We start from the raw sequence: 18,728 nt of genomic DNA, 5'->3' as shown, positions 1-18,728 counted from the left end.
TAGATTATTTAAATCTTATTTAAATGTTATTTTATAGATTATTTCAACGTTCTTTTATAGGCCACTGTCTACAGAAAAAGTAATGTTTTCAGCATATATAGCTTAGGGAATAGCAAGAAAACTTTAAAGTGTTGAAAAATGAACTAATTTTGAAGCAACAAAACAAGGACAAAAAAAAAGAAAAAAGCACAAGGTCATGTTCTAATATGAAGTGAAATTCAGATGAGAATGGAGGATAACCACATTTTTTTTATCCTTTTACAACCAAACCCAGAATTTAGCACGGGGTGTTTGATTCTGCCATCCAAATGTGACTTGATTATTTATTTTGCAGCACTCTCACAGGGAAGAATTTCTTCCTCATACCCAGTACCATCCTTTCCTCTGTCAGTGTGAAGCCATTCCCCCTTGTCCTGCCCGGATGCACCTCCAAGGCCCCATTTTCCTGGAGCTCTGTGGCACAGCAGGTTGGTGTGTGGAGGATGGATGTGCCTGCCTGCAGAGGGGCAGCCACCACGGTGCTGAGCGGGGGGATGCCAGGACACGGTGCTGTGCGGATCCACACCTCCAGCTCCATTCCCAATCCAATCCCTGTTCCTTGTCAGATTTTCCCCTGATCCTGGCCCTAATCCAGTTCAATTTTCCCCCCATTCAGGATCCCACCCCCAGTCATGTCTGGGTTTCCCCCCATTCCAGATTCCAACCTCAGTCATGTCTGGCTTTCCCTGATTCTGGATTCCAGCCCCAATTCAGGCTGGGTTTCCCCCATTCATGATTCCATCCCTAATCCAGTCCAGGTTTTCCCCCATTCCTGATCACACCCCCTGCTCCAGTCCGTGTTTCCCCCATCAGAGCTTGCAGCCTTAATCCAGTCCTGGTTTTCCCCCATTCCCGATACCAGCCTTGATCCAGGCCGGGTTTCCCCCCTTAGAGATACTAGCCCTGATCCAGCCTGGGTCTCCTCCCATTCATGATTCCAGTCCCAATCCATGCCGGGTTTCCCCCCATTCTGGATCTCAGCCCCGATCCCGTCCGGGTTTTCCCCATTAGAGATTCCAGCGGCGATCCAGTCCTTGTTTCCCCCCATTCCCGATCCCGGCGCGCTCCAGGCCGGGTTTCGCGCATTGCCGGTGCCGCGCATGCGCGGTGCGGGCGGCGGGCGGTGCCGGGCGGGCTGCGCGGGAGCCCCGACCCGGCGGGTCCCGATCCCGGGGCCGCTCCCGGGGCCGCTCCGGGCCATGGCCGAGGCGTATTTCCCGGTGGGCCCCGGGCTGGGGCTGGAGGAGAATTTCCTATCGCTGGACGACATCCTGATGTCGCAGGAGAAGCTGCCGGGGCGCGCCGAGAGCGCTCTGCCGCGCCTGGCCCTGGCGCTGGGGCAGGGGGCCGGCGGCGCCGAGTCCGTCCCGGAGGTAACGGGGGACGGGGACGGGGACAGGAACAGCCCCCGGGGGGATACGGGATGCCCTCCGACCGCCGCCTCGCCCTCACTTCGTGTCCCACCCCCCAGTGGTCACCGCAATGAAATTGATGCTTCTCGCTACTTTTTTTAAAAGTTATTTTTACTTTTATCGTATGCACTTTGTATGTTTGGGGTTTTTTTGGTTTTTTTTTGGTTTTTTTTTTTTTGTTTGTTTGTTTTTTTTGTTTGTTTTTTTGTTTTTTGTTTGGTTTTTGTTTGTTTTGTTTTTGTTTGTTTTGTTTTTGTTTGTTTTGTTTTTGTTTGTTTTGTTTTTGTTTGTTTTTGGTTTTTTGTTTGTTTTGTTTTTGTTTTGTTTTTGTTTGGTTTGGTTTTGATTTTTATTCTTTTTCCCTTCTGCTGTTTAATAATCTGACAATCATTAGGCTGTAGAGCATCGATAAAAACCCCCCGCTTACCGAGTCTTGCAGTAATAACGCCCCTACAGCGTGTCTGGTTTGTGCTGCGGTCACAGCAGGCTGTCCCGAAAAGAAAACTGTGTTTCTGTAATGCTGGATCTTCATTAATGAAGTTCGTCGTCTGTCTTCGGGGCTGCTTAATGTGTATTTTCATGGAAAGCACAACTTTTGGTTTCTCTCATTCTTGGTTTCTCTCATTCCTCCAGGGATCGAAGCTGGAAATCCCACTGTGGCTTGCTAAAGGGCTGCATGACAGCAAAAGGAGAATCATTTCGGTGGAACTGCCAAAGATCTACAAGGAAGCCTGGAGGACAGTGTTCAGTGCTGATGCCAATGTGGTCGATCTGCATAAAATGGGGCCCTACTACTATGGATTTGGCTCACAGCTCCTGAATTTTGACAATCCGGAGAATCCTGAGATAGCTCAGAGTATCCTGCAGGCAAGTATCTGAACTAGGGCTTGAAATCTGGTTTTGCATTATTTTTCTGTCTTCCTGTTTTTCCCAGCTGCTCAGCAGTCTTCAGGAAAAATATCCTGGTTTTATCCAGATGATTTCTGGACTGATTATGAATTTCTAGATCAAACTGTAGGATGACCCTCTTGGCTACTGCTGGAAGCTTCAAGTGTGCATCCAGGAGTGTAACTTTAGCCTGGAGTTTCCACACTGTTTCAAAAAGTGTTATAAAACAGGACTAGATGAGATGTGAGGTCATTTAATTGTGCCTGCGCTGCAAGGCAGAATGAATTCACTCACTGTTTCAGTTTTTCTACCCTGTTTTTAAAGCTGGGTAACAATGAGACCTCACACTGCTCTGGGCAATCTGTTTCAGTGCTTCTTCACCCTAATCATAGCAGGTTTGCTCTGATGTCTAAACCAAAGCTCCTTCACAGCAATACAAAGCTCTGTTCTGTTTGTCTTGCACAAAGTAAATGCTGAGGACAGAGTATTCTCTTCCTTCCTGCAGCAGCCCCAGTTCATTTGATATCTGTCTGTGGGTTGTGTTTTCTAATCTCTGATTGTCCTTCTGTCTGGGATCTTTCCAGTGGATCTGCATCCGCTCTGCCGTGCCCTGAGCAGCACAGTCTCGTGCTCAGGACTTGTGCTGATGAAAACAAAAGGATTACTTTGTGAACTTTTTAGGCTGTGATGCTCATTGTTCATCGTGGTGCAGTATCTTGTTTGTCACGATGCAGTGACTGCTCTGTGGTTGGTCTGCAGTCCACAGTGAGATGGTACAGGTGTCATACACAGACAACTGTTGCTCTTCCTGACTTTGTACAATTCCCTATTTCTGCCTTAATGCAAAACCTTATGTTAGTCCTGGGTGAATTACATCCTATTGTTTTTACACTTTTCTAATTTGTCAGGATCGTTATGAATTAGAGTTCTGCTCCACAGCATGCCTGCAGTCCTCCTCCTCCTCCTTCTCCTGCATGTTATTTGCTGATTTAATAAGCACAACTTCTATTCCTTTAGTAAGCTTATTAATTAACAACTCAAACAGTACTTGGTTCCAGACAGACCCCTGTGGAACTCCACTCAGTGTGTTCTTCCCTCCTGACAGGAGCTATGGGTGATGGTTGTCTTTCCCAACCATCTATGAGGTGGCCTGGCTAAATCTTCCAAGAACACTCCATGGCAGATACCCCTCCACTGTTTTCCTCCCTGTGCAGGGCCTGGCATCCTTCCACAACAGGAACCAAGGCTGGTCCCTCGGAGTTTGTTCTTGGCAAGTCCACACTGGTTGTTACTCTTTTATTCTCTTGCAGAAGTTTATGTATAGTCTACTCGTTCCATTATGTTTCCAGCAATTGATACTGAGGGATTTATAATTCCCTGGCTCTTCCTTCCTCCCTTTCCATCTCCCCTTTTCTCTTTTGAAGGATAGATTCCGTCTTTGCCAGCTTCCGGACTTCAGTGCTCCCTGAGCTTTTAACCATAACCACTAACAGCTCTGACATCTCTTCAGCCAGGTCTCTAAGTGGGTTGGGGATGATTGCTGTTGCATTTTTTTTTTCATTCTCTGTACTTTACATTAAGGCTGATGCAGAGAGGCTTTAAAATGCTGCTGTTTTCTTGGAGCTGTCCACTGAAAACGTGCTTTGTGCATTGAGGAGGTGACCACGCCTTTCCTTGTCTTTTCTCCTTCTGCTAATGGACATTTTAGGGAAAAAAAACCAACACAGTAGAACTCATTACTTATTGGCAGAAAAATCAAAGCACACAAGGTTTTTGCTTTGTTAAAAGCAAACAGAAGGGGAGTTTTGCTGACTTGAAAAATGAACAAACTGAAAAAAAAAAAACCTCTCTGAGATATTCAGGAACAATAAATGCAAAGTATAACTGTTTGGTGACACAGTGAAAGTGAGAGTTATTAATTTATATTTCTCCTCTAAGTTCTGATGATTCTAAAATCAGCTTCTGAAATAACACAGCACAGTTTTCAAAGAGTTTTGACCCTTTTTACTCCCAAAAGTAAAGACAGAGAGGGAAGTAAAAATCCTTAAATATGTCTTGTTGCTTAACTTTTGAAGATGATATTTATAAGTCGTAGATTAGAGGTTTTTTTGACTTTTGTAACAGCTAAGTGTTTTTCTAGCATAATTTTTCTAGCATACTGAAAAAACCCACTTTTCAGTAGCATTTTGGCTGAACTGCCAAGTTGTTCACAAGTTGCAGCCTGTACGTTCCTGCAGCAGCTGCTGTGGCATGAGATTCATTCCACCCGCTCTAAAGCAACAGTTGCTTGTGAAGTGAGATGGAGTGGATTGTGTGTTGTGCCCTGTGGTCTCCTCCAGCCTGAAGCAGCCAAAATCTAATTGTGTTTGCTTCCCATCCAAGTATATCAGGCACCTGCTCTCCCAGCTCAGGCACGGTGTGGTTTTGTCTTTGTATCCAAGGTTAATAAGTGCTGGTTGCAGACCGTGGGCTGGTTGTGAACTGGAGCCTGAACCTTTGGCTTTTCAGTCTTGAAAGCTCGGGCCTGCAGCATTTGGGCTGAGGGGGCCTCTGTGTCAGCTGTCAGTAACTGTGTTTCATCACCTTTCAGACGTTCATCAGCCGTTTCCGTCGCATCATGGACTCCTCTCAGAACGCCTACAACGAGGACACGTCGGCGCTGGTGGCCCGGCTGGATGAGCTGGAACGAGCTTTGTTTCAGGTTGGCCAGAAAGGGCTGAATGATTTCCAGTGCTGGGAAAAGGGACAGGCTTCTCAAATCACAGCTTCCAGTCTGGTCCAGAACTACGGGAAGAGAAAGTTCACGGAAGTGGATGGTTAAAAGCCTCAAGAACACGAAGCTACAGTGGGCGACACGGAGAGATTTGCAGCCTGTCTGTCACAGAAAAGTGAATCAATTTGGGGAGGGGCAGGCTCCCTGTCCATTAATGGGAATTCTCTGTAACATCTTTGGATTGGACTAGTGCAAATTTTAAAGGCAGAGGGCAAGGGCATAAAAAATAGATCACATGACATCACTGAATAGCTTTACAGCTTACTCATTGCACTCCTGAGGATTTGCAGATAAAGTGTTTGCTAGGTGGCTGAAAGGCTATGAGAGGATTTTCTAAAAGGGTAATTAATATTTATTATTCTTCCAAATTGATGTTTACAATACCAGATCTGGAAGAAAGTGTAATTTATGTATCTTGTCTTGCCCTTCCCCTTCCAACCTCCTGGAAACAGCTGTTGATTTTTTTGAACAACTGTTTCCAGGTTCCCTGTTCTTTGGAGAGCCCCAGTGATGTGGAAAAAAATGCAGTGCAAGCAGCATTAATTTTTTTTTTTCATTTCTTACACACTGTGGTGGAACAGGTACTCTTTGTGAGGCAGGAATGTTTTGCTTTGCTGACTTCTGTACACAGTGCCCGGGAGAAAAATACCTCCTCAAACCCACATAACAAGTGGTAGCACAGGTCTCATGTGCTGCCTTGTCCTCTCTCTCCCTTTTTGACTCTTGTGACCTTGGTGCTGCACAGGGTAGAGAATGTTCCTGTTTGATGCCAGTGGCTTTTGTGATGGATGTGTCTCTGTGAGGGGTATTTTAGAGGAGACAGCAGAAGGCAAGAAAATGGAAATTCTCCCCCATTATCAACCTCTGAGCTATCTGTTTTCCCATGAGAAATTCTTTTGATTACTAAATTTGGTTAGTAGAAGGGACAGAGCAAATGAACTGAGTTTCCTTCCTTTTGATCCATCTAAATGATCCTAGCAAAATGACCCTATTAAGTGTCATCCTTGCCAGTAAAAGTGACTGGATTTGGAACTTGCTAAACAGCACAGTGGTGGATGCCCTTAAACCTAGATCATCTGAAGTCTCACTGGATTGCAGACAGAAAACAGATGGTTATCTCCATAGGACTTGGTTCCTGCAGTTATCAGGATGGTTGTCCTTTGGAAGCAGGTATGAGACATCTTATGGGTGCTTCTAAGTCTCTGTAGAAGGTGGACCTTGCAGAATATCTAAGTGGAGGAGCCAGATCCTGATGATACTGAGCACTTCCTCTTCTGTGGGAGTTACTGGGAGGTGACACCAAGATCCAGATCTCTGAGGAGTTGTTACTGGACTTGCAGATGCACCTGGATATCGGATGCTTCAAACAAGTACAGAAGGTGTGTGGCCGTTCCTTGGCCAGAGAAGTTCAAGCTCACCCTGTGGAGGTGGTGAGAGGGGCAGTGTTCTGGCTTCACAGACATCTTGGTGACTCCACCTCAGCTGCAGGAGGCCAGCTGTCCTGCCACAGGAGACTGATTGGAAACTGTGCCTGACAAAATTATTTTAAGTATGTGGCAGGGTCAAATGCTGCTGCACTTAATGACTTAATGGCACATAATAGCTTATGCATTTTCATGAAGCTTTTGTCTGTTGTCCATTTCTGAATTTTTATGCTGAATAAATATTTTGTAAGGAAATGCTCGTAGTTTGAAAAGTCTGTTGCTAATCGTCCTGCAGCAGAAAAATCAAATTGAAAAGTCCAGGTCTTTTATAAAGTGTGGCCATGACACATAATGCAATCCTGCTTCTATCATCCTGCTCTTACAGGTAGTGCAGTGGGGAGCTACATTTGTGCAGTCATGTGAGGGTAGAAGTAATTCCTGTCTGAGTTATCCCATGTGGGTACTGGCTCCTTGCTCAGGTTGTGGGAGAGACTATGCCAGCCAGTCAATATGCTATTGATTTCATAAATTGCATTTTTAGGAACACAAGATGGACTGAGATGACTCCATGTTACCTCGACTTTGTTGCAGAGTGGTGGGTGGGAGGTGGGAATTGGCTGTCTCTGGATCCATACGTGGCTGTGCACTGTGGAATAGACTTCATGTACCATGTCAGAGCTGTGCTCAGTGCTGCAAGGGAGGCAAGTGTAAGTCCATCTGTGACAAGAAGCTTTTTTTCAATTGGTTTCACATTAACTTCTTGTAAAACTCTCAGCTCCTCTCATTTATCTCCTCTGTGTGTTTTTCTCAAGCCGGAGTGGCAGCCGTGGAGGGCTGATCCCAGTTAAATACAAAGAGCTCTGCAACCAGCACACACACACAGTTTCTCACCTATCTAAAATACCTTTTTGTAAAACACTCATGTTTCTTCCTTTATCTCCTTTGCTCTGCACAATGTCTTAGTTTGTCCCCCGGCATTGATTTATTTTCGGTCAGAGAACGGAGAGGTTGATTGCTCCTGCCAGCCTGGGAGCCATGGGTGGTGTCATTTGCACCAGCAGCAACCAGGAGCAGCAGCAGGAAGAAATGTTCTGAGAACTGACATACTGTAACACAACATATTATTTTTATGAGAGGCACAGTGGTGGCACCCAGCTGAATTAGGAGCACAAACCTTTTTGATCTTTATCAGTGATTTCCTACCCATTTTTTTGGTAACCAGACATTACAAAAGCTTCATTCAATATTTTAATGGAACCAGTTACTTAGCAGAGATGTGATGTAATTCAGTAGAGGCAGTGTGAATTCACGGTGTGAATGCTTTCTTCTCACAGAGCTGCCTCTGTCCCCAGATGTGCCTTTTATAAAACACATTGTCCAGGAACACAGCACATGGCACAGGAGTTGATGATTTTTTAAATAAACCTAGCTATTCATCTAGCACTGCCTCTGCCTGGCAGGAGGCCACCCAAAGCTGTTCCTTGCCTCAGTTTCTTGGCAAGTGAAGGTAACACTCCCTTACTGAGAGTGTTTTGTCCTCTGGTTTGTAGGCAGTGCTACAGCAAATATGCCAACCAGATTTCCACTGCTCTGCTGCATCTGCCAGAGCTCAGATGCCTACTTGATAAGTGCTTGTCAGAGCTAAAAGATTCCCCATCTCAGAAATCATTCTGGTTTCCTTGGTCAGTCCCATTAAACCCTTACTGCTAAGCTTCTTCAAGGCTGCCACATATCTGATAACTTATAAGTGCTTTTCCCACTCTCTGCTCTTCTCCCCTACCCTGCAGGGTGGCCAAGTGGGCAGTGCTCAGCCCACAGTTCTGTTTTCCTGATCGTGCCTGCACAGCAGTGCATTTCCTAGAGCTGATGGAGCCTGAGCACAAAATCCTGAGCAGAACTGTCGGGACTTTGGGCAAAAACTGGTGCAAGGATAACAGACTGCTCTGGTTTCATCCTGTCACATGAATGAGTGATGGGGGAAGGCTGTGTGTGCTCCAACTTAGGTCTGATAGTTTTGCTTTGCAGGACTGGCTTTGGGAGCTGAACTCTAGTGGGTGTAACCTGCTGTGATTTGTGCTGATGAAGCAATCTAATTCAAGTCTGAGCTTAAGCCATTGGCTTTGTGCAGGTCCCACCATAACTGCTTTTGGCTGTAAGTAAGGAGAACCCTATTTGGCCATAGGAGCAGTGTGCCTGGGGAGGCAGGCAGCTGCATGGAGCAAGGCAGGGAATGTCAGCCACAGTGATCCCTTTGGGTCTGCTTGGGCAGGAGATGAGAGGGGAGAGGATGGGAAGCAGGGGAGGAAGGGAGAGGGGGAGGCTCTCAGGGGGCAGGTCAGTATTCAGTGCAGTTCCCCAGCATTTGAAGCCATTCTCCAGTGCCTCCACTTACCATTGTAAACAGTGTAACATCTCAGGAGATAAACTGCAGATAGAAGAGAGGAGGAGGCAGGAGCTGGAGAGAGTGAAAAAGAACCCAGAGGGGGCTTTAGACAAGGACTGAAAGGAAGGGAAGAGGAGACAGTGAGCTCCCACCTCCCCTGGGCACTGTTTCCACTGAGTGTGCTTGGTTGGGTTTGCTTCACAGAGGAAATTGCTCCGGGGAGCCTCTTCCCTGAGGGCTGGCCAGGCTTCCCTGTGCAGGCTCCAAGCTCGCTGGGATCCTGCCAGAGCTGACCCCAGGCTGCTGCTCCCAGGGGGCTGCTCCCAGGGGAGCAGAGCAGCACAGGAGCAGTGGCTGCCCCCAGACCACTCCTCGGCTGGTGTGGAAGATTACAAGGGGTGGCACAGCCCCAAAAAGCCAAGGCATTTGTTCTGATTTTCAAAACACTTCATTAATGTCATTGACAATACCAGCAGGTTCCTGAGATTAGCATGCTTCTATTTTTGAAGAGTTATTCCTCGTGGCAGGCTGCCATGCAGTGCCAGTGGCCTTAGTATCCTTTCTGTCTGGATTGGCAGGACACAGTGGTCTTTTGCCTTTTGTTAGCCTTTATGAGGACTTACAGCTCTTTGCAGTGCTCCCCCACACCTTGGGGAAAATGTACCTTCTTCGGGTTTCTCAGCTAAACCTGTGTAAAGGCAGAAATCCCTTGTGTTTTAGGACAGAAGCCACTTTTCCTCTGCTGGGTTGAGGCAAGGCATGAGCAGCAGCTGGGCTGAGCAGGGTTTGGGGTGTGAGGAGCCTGTAGGGACACAGATGGGGTTTGCAGAGTGCAGTGTGTTCCACCTCAGGGTGCTCTCTGGTTGGGCCTGGGTCTGGGTGCAGAGTTCCAGGCACGGTATCTCAGGGGAGCAGCACATTGTGCTGAGGCAGCAGGTGAGGGATGGGGCTGCCTTGGTGCACGTTCCTGGGCAGGGCCACATCTGCAGCACTGCATCCTGCTGGGTCAGGATGTGGCATTCAGGATGCTGAAGTCACGGGGAAAGCAGCTGGCATTCCCTGAGGGAAGGGGAGGTTCCTCTGCTCATCAGCTCAGCCCCCTTGGAAATATGAACCATGGAACCTGCTTCTCTCCATCTCTAGCTGGAAGGTGTAGGAGTGCAGCAGCACCCCAGGACCGTTTCATACTGCTGTTCTCTTCTTAGTGTGTCTTTAATGCCTGATGTTGTGGTATCAGAACTATGCTGGAGTCATGGCACTCAAATGCTCTGCATGCTGCTCTTGTCTCTGTTTCAGGCTCAAGTTCCTCTTGACAGCTACTCATTAAAACCATGTTACCTTCAATTAGCCTAAGAAATGGAGGAGGGACCTGTAGGGTGAAAATTGCTTTAAAGCTTGGAAACTGTCTTCAGTTTATGCTGGGATCCTGTAAAATCAGTGAAAAATAGCTTTAAGAAATACCAGTTTTCCTGCAGCTGAGCTTGAGAAACTGCAAGACAGTCCCAGGCTTACTCCCCTCAGATTTCTCTGTGCCTAGGAATAGGAACGGAGATGTCTCCTGAGGGTCATGATGGTGCTGTTCCATCTCTGTTGTGATGTTGTGATACCAAAAAATGTGACAAAAAGCAAATGGAGGTTGAAAACTCCTCTCTCAGCTTGTGTGGCTTGTAAGACTGAACTTGTCTCTAGCTGTCCTGTTGGTCCTTTGAGGGCCCTGGGTTCTCCTTAGGGAAGGCAGAAGCACAAGGAGGATTGTGACAAACCCTTGCAAACCTTTGCTGGACATAAAAGACAGTTTTTTCCCCGACTTCAGACCAAGAAGCTGCAAAATGCTTGGGATGCAATGTGCCTTTTTTTTTTTTTTCTCAGGCATTAGGGCAAAAGTGGAGTGAGGAGGTGACCACAGGAGGACATCATCCTGTGGCTGGGGAGCTTGGCAGCTGTGCACTTGGGAGGAAGCAGTAAAGCAGATGCAGTTATCAAGTGCCATCAAAGCAGTCCTCAAATGTGCCTGTTTCTCTTGCTGTGGGATCATCTTCAGCAGGGTGGGTGTATCTTAGCACACAGACTCCCATCACAGCAAGGACTTAAGATGAGTTTCTTCCCTTCACCTCTCTTACAAATACGAAATTCCTGGGTTTTGGGTGTTTAATTGACCCCTGGAGGAGTGGGAGCTGGTGGATCCTGCAGCCTCTTTCCTAACTGCTCTTTGTGCCCATGGGTGGCTGAATGGCCACTTTTACTGTTGGGGCAGCTCTGCATCAGGGGGTAGGGAGTGGAGGGCTCCTGGGCATGGCAGGGGAGCCATGCACAGCCCCTGGGCACTGTTAACAAAGTCACTGGTGGGAGTCCCCTTTGCAAAGACTTTCAGAGAAAAGTCTTCCCCTCAGCTGTGCTGGTGGAGACCCAAGGAGTGCTGATGGAGTGGAGCCAAGCCTCTACTGTACTGCCCATGAATTTGGGCTGGCTCTAGTGAGACCAGCAGTGTTACCCCAGATTTGCACCAAATCAGCAGGGTTCATTGCAGTCATGGTGGACTTACTAAGCCTGGAGGCTGAGCTGTGATTTTTCCTTTCAGTTTGGGCTCTCGGGTGCACAAATGCAGCTCTAGCTGCCTGGCTGTGAGCCTGTCCCTGCTGATGCAGGCAGAATGGGGTGAACAGATCGTGGCCTCCCTGGATGGCCAGGCCTCCCCTGATGAGCACTGCTCTGGATTCACACCAGCATCCTCCAAGCGAGCCCTCCCTGGGCATGCAGTGGCATTTAACTGAGCAATACCACCCTCCTGGCTGACCAGGCTGTGCCCAGCACCCCGGAGCTTCAGCTGAGTCAACAGGGCAGGACAGCACAGGAAAAGGAAAATCACTGCGAATCAGGCCTTGGGAACAGCATCTGCTTCATGGCAGAGACCGATTTAATCTCCTGAGCAATCGCCTCAATTGTAGAATCAGCAGGATGCTAATTAATTGAGAGGCACTCAGCAACAGCCACTGAGATCCCTCCTGGCTTTAAGTGGAACCCTTTTGGGTTTGGCAATTGTGGCTGGCTGCTCTCCTAGCGAGAGGGTCTGCCCTGGGGCCAAAGCCCTGTGTGGGGTGTCTGACACCAGTCACCCCGCTGCTGCCCATCCCTCTCTGCTGGCTCTGCCCGGGGCTGGGGTGTCCCCACACCAGGGAGATGATGCCACAGCCATATGATCCATGGAACCCCTCACCCTGCCTCTCCCTGGCCCCTTCAGCCTGGAGCCAGCCCCCTGACCTCCTCCCTGAAAGCCCACAAGCCGATTAAGCCCAGCATGTTAATTGGCTGTGACAGCTCATTTCGTTATCCTGCACTCAGTTATTGATGGGGTGCGTGTGATCAGATTCACAGCAAAGGTCAGTGCCAGGCTGGGTCAGAGCCCCCTGTCTGGTCCAGCCCAGCATGTGGGATGGGACTCCAGAAGCCCTGCCAGGATCAGCTGTAAACCAGCAGTAGGGTCACACAGGCAGCAGCAACATCAAGGGTGATTTTACCCCGGGGATGTGCAACCCCCTGACTCGGGAGAACCTGGAGGGTGGAAGGGAAGTGGGTCTGGATGGGTATCTGGCACCCACTGGTGCAACCCACCCTTTCCAGGGCTGTTGGACACAAGGACTGGATGTAAAACCCCCAAGCTGGGGGCCAGGACAGCACCTGGCATCCAGCTCTCCCTAAAGCAGCTTGGTGACTTCATCTTAGTTTTGTCTTGTGCTTCTCCTACAAGGGCCAGGGATAAAAAGGGAAGGAGGGGACAAGCTGCCAGGGAGTTTGATGGAGGCTCTCCAGAGAGGAGCAATTGTTGAGTGAAAAAGCAATGAGAGACTGTGAAGAAAAATTAGTGGGTTTTGGTTAAAAGCTCCAAGATCCTGGCTGGGGCACTCAAAACATACTGAACGTGCCTTTCCAAGGAGCTGGAGAGCTGAGAGAGGAAGGTTTATGGTTGTCGTGTGAGCCAGGAGCTGTGGGAGGAAGAGATGAAGACCTGCTTCTGGTGGAGAGGGCTGTGTTGCAAAGGGTTAAAGTGCTGTCCTGGGACAGTGGTGACATGCCTTTAGCCAGCCCTCAGCCTCTCTCCCAGCATCTGCCAGCTCCGTGGCCCAAATGCAGTGCAATGGGAGAGTGCATTAGTGAGAAGTGGGATGAAATCGTTAGGATTGATGGATCCCCCCAGAGCCAGAGGTATTGATCAGCTGAGGGCCAAGGAGAAGGTCGGGGGCAGAGCTGGTGGGGTGCAGGCAAGGGGAGCTGGGTGGCTGCTCCTGTGAAAAGGCTTTTGGGACCAGCAAGGAGGAAAGACTGCAGGTGGCTGCTTGGGCCCCTCCAGACACCTTCTTCTGCCTGGGCAAGGACTGTCTGTGCTGGAACCCTTCCTATGTCTACTGTTCTGCCCTGCTGCATCCCCTCCTGACCCAGGCACCCCTGGAAAACCCCTGATGCTCCAGACTCCTGTGACCTGAGGAAGCCCCCAGCCCTCCAGTCCTCCTCCCACACCCAAGCACAGGGAATTCATTCCCCCTCTGGTTTTGCCCAAGGCTTTGCTGTCCCTCCTCTGTGACAGACCTTCCTTGGTTCTGCCACCCACTCAAGAAGCTGGGCCAAGGCCCCTGCCTGGCTTTATTTTGGATGTGCTGATGAGGTCCTGGGAGTCTGGGCAGCACAAACGGAGCAGGCTTTGCTTGCCTGGATCAATCTCTGCCCGCAGAAGCACAGGAGGGCCAAAGCCACCCAGGGCTTCTGTGACCATCTGCAAGACTCCCTGAGAGACCCCCTCAGGGACATCTGTGTCCAGCCAGGCAGAGGTTTGAGCTAGAGCAGCTTCTTTTCATGGGCAGCCTGCAGGCAATGGGCTGCAGCTAGAGCACAGAGGGGAAAACCCAGATCCAGCCTTGTGCAGGGATCAGCAGCATTTTGCTATCTCAGTGGGAGGGTTGCTGAGCTCACCTGTGCTTGCTTCTTATCTTTCCAGTATTAGAAGACAAATATAATCTGCTTTAAAAAATCTCCTTGGCCAGCCTGAGGGCCTCCACACTCCTGGGAAAGTGATATGTGTTCCGAGACCCAAGTGCCCTCAGCTGCTGCCACGTCCTGGTGTCACCATGAGGTGACTTTGGTATGTGCTTGTGGGACCCCCTGGTACCCAGGCAGGAGTGGGACCCCATCCCCAACTCCTGGCCACGCTGCACATAACCAGCCAGTGGAGCTGCAGCCCATGCATGCCTGTCCCCTGTGTCCCCAAAACACAGTTTGAGATTGGGGAAACTGGAAACTCTTGAGAACAGTTGAATCTTCCCAATCCATCTCCCTGCCCCTAAACCATCACAGCAGTTTGCAGCCAGAGAAGTCAGCCCTTGGAAAGGGCATTATCCCGTTCTCCAGAGGAAGGAAAGGGTGGGCAACTTTGCTCCATTGTGACAGGTGCTGTGCAATTGAAAATGCTGATTAATGCTGCCTTTGAGAATGTGCCAGCCTCTGGCCTCTGAAGAGAGAGACCCTGCTGTCTCTGCTCTGTCTCACGCCTATCAACTTGCTAAACACACACATGCCGTCACTCTGAGCCCTGGGCTTGGCTCTGCTGACAGGTATTTATTTAAAGCCTGGCTTGGCTCTGAAATGCAGCTGTGACAGAAGCAGCACAGCAGGACCGGGCACTGCTGCTGCTCCTGTGGCTGGGAGGAGGCAGGAAGGGAGGGAGGGGGCTGCTCCAGAGAGATGGGCAGGAGGTTGCCCCGTGGGCCCAAAGGCAGCCCAGAAAGTCACAGAGGGGCTGTGAGTGTGCTCTGGGGAATGGGAATGGGACCTCCAGAAGAGGTGTCTCCTGTTGGTGGGTGGCTCTCCAGACCCACAAAGGGAACACCTAAGCTGAAATCAGAGTTGAGCAGCTTCATCACTGAGAGAAGGAGTTTAAGTCAGTGCAGTGCTGCACACATGCTGTGGGCACATTGTGCTCCAGGGCCAGGTACCTTCCTCTGTAAATCAACTTTGCTCTGACATGCTTGGCTGATCAGTGCAGCTGATGGACCCAGACCTTCAATTCCAGACAGAGGTGCCTGTGCAGAGGCAGCTTTGGAAACAGCTGACCGTGAAGTCCCCAGGGCTGCCTTGTTCCTGGCCCGAGTGCAGCTGAGCCATGGGAATTTTTCTTGGCTGGTTGTTGGGCTTTTTTTTTTCTTCTGGCTTTTGGACAAAATCATCCCATTGCCCTGAGGCAGAGGGGTTGTGAGCACAGGGAGGAACAGGGCTCGGAGGAGCAGCCATCCTGCAGAACTGCTGGGAGGCTCAAGCAGCAAAAAGGGGGGGGACTCAGGGTTTAAATGAACAGAGAAATTTGAATGGGGCCCAGCCCTATTAGAGGGACATAGGAGAACATCTCGTTAGGGCAGAGCCCGCAGCCAGGATGGAAAATTACTGGTAGCCCAGTGTTTGGAGGGCAGGAGGCAGCCAGGGGGGACTGGCAGCTCTCCAGCCCCAGCACATGCTTTGTGGGGCATACAGGGCACACTCTGCCCTGCACCAGGTCACGGAGGCCGTGCTCCCTGTCCTGGGCTCATGGGCTGCATTGCAGGGAGACAATGCTGAGCTCCATGCAGGATTGTACCTTCCCAGGCAGCTTCAGTGGAATGTGTGGTGTCAGGCTGTGGAGCAGCAGGGCTGGCTCCTGTCTGCCCCTGTCCCTGCCCACAGCCCGAGCCCTGAGCTCACACACAGGCAGTGCCACGGTGCAGCCTCCCCTTGTCCTGCATGAAGCCCAGCAGTTCTGGGGGGACCAACATGTCCCGGGACCAATCTGGGAGCTCTGGGCAGGGTTTGAGGTGTCTCTTTTGAGGTGCCCAAGGTCCAGTTGCCCCGCTGTCATTCTGACTGATTATTTTGGGGCCAGCAAACTGTGGGCCTTTTGCTACCTTGCCGATGGAAAGCTGGGGCAGACTGTGCCTGCCCTAGGCGTGGGATGCCCATCCTAGGTGGGATGCAGGAGGGGGCCCATCACCAACAGCTGGTACTCCAGCACTGCTGCCTCCAGCCCAAGCCAGCCTGGTAGCTCCATCACTATGGCCATGGCTCCAGCATGTGATCCCATGCCCATGGAGCAGCTCTAACTAGCAGAAACCTCTTCCTCAGCACAAGCACCTCCCCACAGCCACCAAAGTCACACCAGCACACTGCTGGTTTCTGGGAGATGGCTCCTGGGCGTTTCTGAAAATAAGTCCTTGGGATATATCTCACCAACTGCTAATTCTCCTTGTTTCTCCCTCTTTTGAGCAGCTTGACTGAAACAGCCCATCAAAGGTCCGGAGCTGAGCAAGGCAGAACCAGAAGCCACATGCTCCAAACAATGTGTTTATTTAAGGGCAACAATAAAAACATCACACTCACGCACAACTGAGGCTAAATTTAGCTCTGACTCTGCTGCACATCGTCACTGGGCTGTGTGTGCCTCGGGGAGGAACCGAATCCCCGTGAAACCCTTCGATACAGGCCATTGATTGCACTGATCCCCTGCACAGCCAACATGGGCAGCCAGCACAGTTGCCCCAGGCTGCTTCTCCTCCTGCCCCCAAATTAGTCCTGTGTGCGGCACAGGATGCAGCCTGGGGCTGTCAGATGTGTGTCAAACCCTGGCCTGTCTCAGGGCTTGGATTCAGACCTCTGCTTCCCTTGCTGGTCACGTCTGTGGTCCCTCTCTGCTGCTGGCAGCTGTGTGCTCTGTCCATCACCAGCTTTCTCCACAGGATGGGTCCTTGTGGCACTGCCAGCGCTGGGTGCCACTGTGGGGAGGGTGGCCAAGGGGTGCAGAGGTACCTGCAGTGGGGTTAGGCATCCCAACTCACTTCTGCCAGGTCAAGACAGCACTGTGCTTCTTGCAGCAGGAGCTTTGAGGAGGAATGGGATCATCCTGGAACATTTTTGTTAGAGTTTTACGGACTTTTCCTTCTTTTTCATAAAATCTCTCCAGGTTTCTTCCGGAGTCCTGCCACCTCCCTCTTGCCATCGATGGCATCAATGGGTTCAGCAGTTCTGGCCCCTCTGCCTCATCACTTGCAGGCATGACTGGTGAGCAGGAGATAAATCCCAAGCATGAAAAATGGTTTATTCCCATAGAGATCCCTGGCAACTGAAAGAGAGGGAGGTTTAAATTCGCCCAATGCCAGGAAGATCTGAATCCAACCATATCTCATCCCTGACCAGTTCAGAGGAAACGCCTTGGCTGCTGGACCCACAGAAGAGAGTGAAAGGCAGCCCTGGATGCAGGGAAGATCTGGCCCCATTTAAGTGCTGGGGGCTGGGCTGGCTCCTAGTTGAGGGATTAAAGGGTCCCTGAGCTCCCTGACATCACGGGCTTTTCCTCCCCTTGAGGTGAGAGGGCGAAGGCAGCCTGGATGCAGAGCTCTTGGTGACTCAGCGGGAGAGGTTGAAATCAGCTGAAAACTGGTCGCCATCCAAAAAGCCTGGGACAAGCTGTTAAAACGGATGTACTGGGGATGGAGATGAATGTCTGCATGGGCAGACCTTCCTCCAGCCCCTCAGCAGCTGTTTGTAGGATGAGCTGCCCATGGCCACTCTCTCAAGGTGCCCAGCAGTGAAAGGTGCCCCAAAGCAGAGGGGTTTGTTGCCACCGTGGCTGAGGAGTGATGAGGCTGAGGTCTGATTCAACCCAGGTGCTGATGAACCAGGCACACTGAGGGGAGGTGATGGGGTCCTCAGCAGCTCCCCATGGGGTTGTTTTAGGAAGAGCCAGTTTTGGATGGCATGTCCTGTGCAGTTTCCTCAGGCAACTTGGGAGTGGAGGCTGTTACATCCCTAACTGTGGGGAAAAAAATGAATTAATGTGATACCAAAGAGGCACAGAGGAAGGAACAGTGGCAGAATGGGTCTGCCCAGCTTAGAAACAAGTGGAATTCAGCCCTTGCTCTAGAGGCAGGCTAGGACCCTCTATCCTCACTGGACCAGCTGTCCCAATTCAGAACAATTCAGGTGATTCAGAACCTCCTGCTCTGCCCCAAACAGCTGCCACCCAACACCCCCAGCATCAATATGAGGGGGCAGTCATGCCCCCAGTCATGGCCTTCACTCTTGGGTGTTCCTTCAGACTCCATGACTATCACCATCTGCACTCCCTGGCACCTCCAGACCATGACAGCCCTGCTGTGCTGACCCTCACTGCACAGGTCCTCCTTATCCCAGGACCACCGACCCCCTTGACCATGACCACCCCATGCTCAGGGGAACCTGCATTCCCATGTTTCGGAGGACCCTCAGGTCATCCGTGTTTCTTTTCCTGGATACTCCCAGGCCCTTTGTCCTTCATGGCCCCACTTTCTAGGACTCCCTAGACCCCTTAGCCATAATGGCCGTGTTCCAGGTATCACTTTTGCAGAGGCCCCTTCTTGCCCCGATCCTCCCCGAGCATCTTGATTATCACCACCCCCTGCTCTCGGGGAGACCCAGACCCCGTTGTACCCCAGGCTCCATACCTGGGGCTCCCCAAGGCTCCCACTGTGCCCTGCTCCTGCGACCCTATAACCACAGGGACCTATTGGTCCCATTGGCCATCACGGTCCAGCTCTGGGACCTACATGGTACCCTACAGGATGACGTGTGCCCCCCCCCCCCCCAGCGTCTATGATTGCATCTCCCGTGAAAACCCCCGCAGCCTCCATCCCTTGTGTAGCCCCCAGGGAGCCTCCATCCCTTGTGTAACCCCCAGGGTGCCTCCATCTCCCGTTCGCTCCCTCCTCCCCCAGCACCGTCCCGAGCCCGCTGTTCTCCGGGCGCCCCCGCTCCCGATCGCG

The 18,728-nt window shown here is 50.7% G+C and overlaps 1 protein-coding gene across 1 annotated transcript; it reads left to right on the top strand.

Moving 5' to 3' along the window:
- Positions 1 to 1,164: 1,164 nt before the first annotated feature.
- On the top strand, positions 1,165 to 6,791 carry GINS3 (GINS complex subunit 3). Its single transcript, XM_051801812.1, has 3 exons — positions 1,165 to 1,412; positions 2,085 to 2,318; positions 4,930 to 6,791. Exons 1-3 carry the CDS (start codon positions 1,239 to 1,241, stop codon positions 5,158 to 5,160), a joined length of 639 nt encoding a protein of 212 aa, XP_051657772.1. The 5' UTR covers positions 1,165 to 1,238; the 3' UTR covers positions 5,161 to 6,791.
- Positions 6,792 to 18,728: the final 11,937 nt, after the last annotated feature.

The sequence above is a fragment of the Manacus candei genome, unplaced genomic scaffold (assembly GCF_025592945.1).
Source record: "Manacus candei isolate 608988 ecotype Guabito, Panama unplaced genomic scaffold, ASM2559294v1 h1tg000053l, whole genome shotgun sequence".
Classification (NCBI taxonomy): domain Eukaryota; kingdom Metazoa; phylum Chordata; class Aves; order Passeriformes; family Pipridae; genus Manacus; species Manacus candei.
This window is presented reverse-complemented; position numbering and strand designations above follow the sequence as displayed.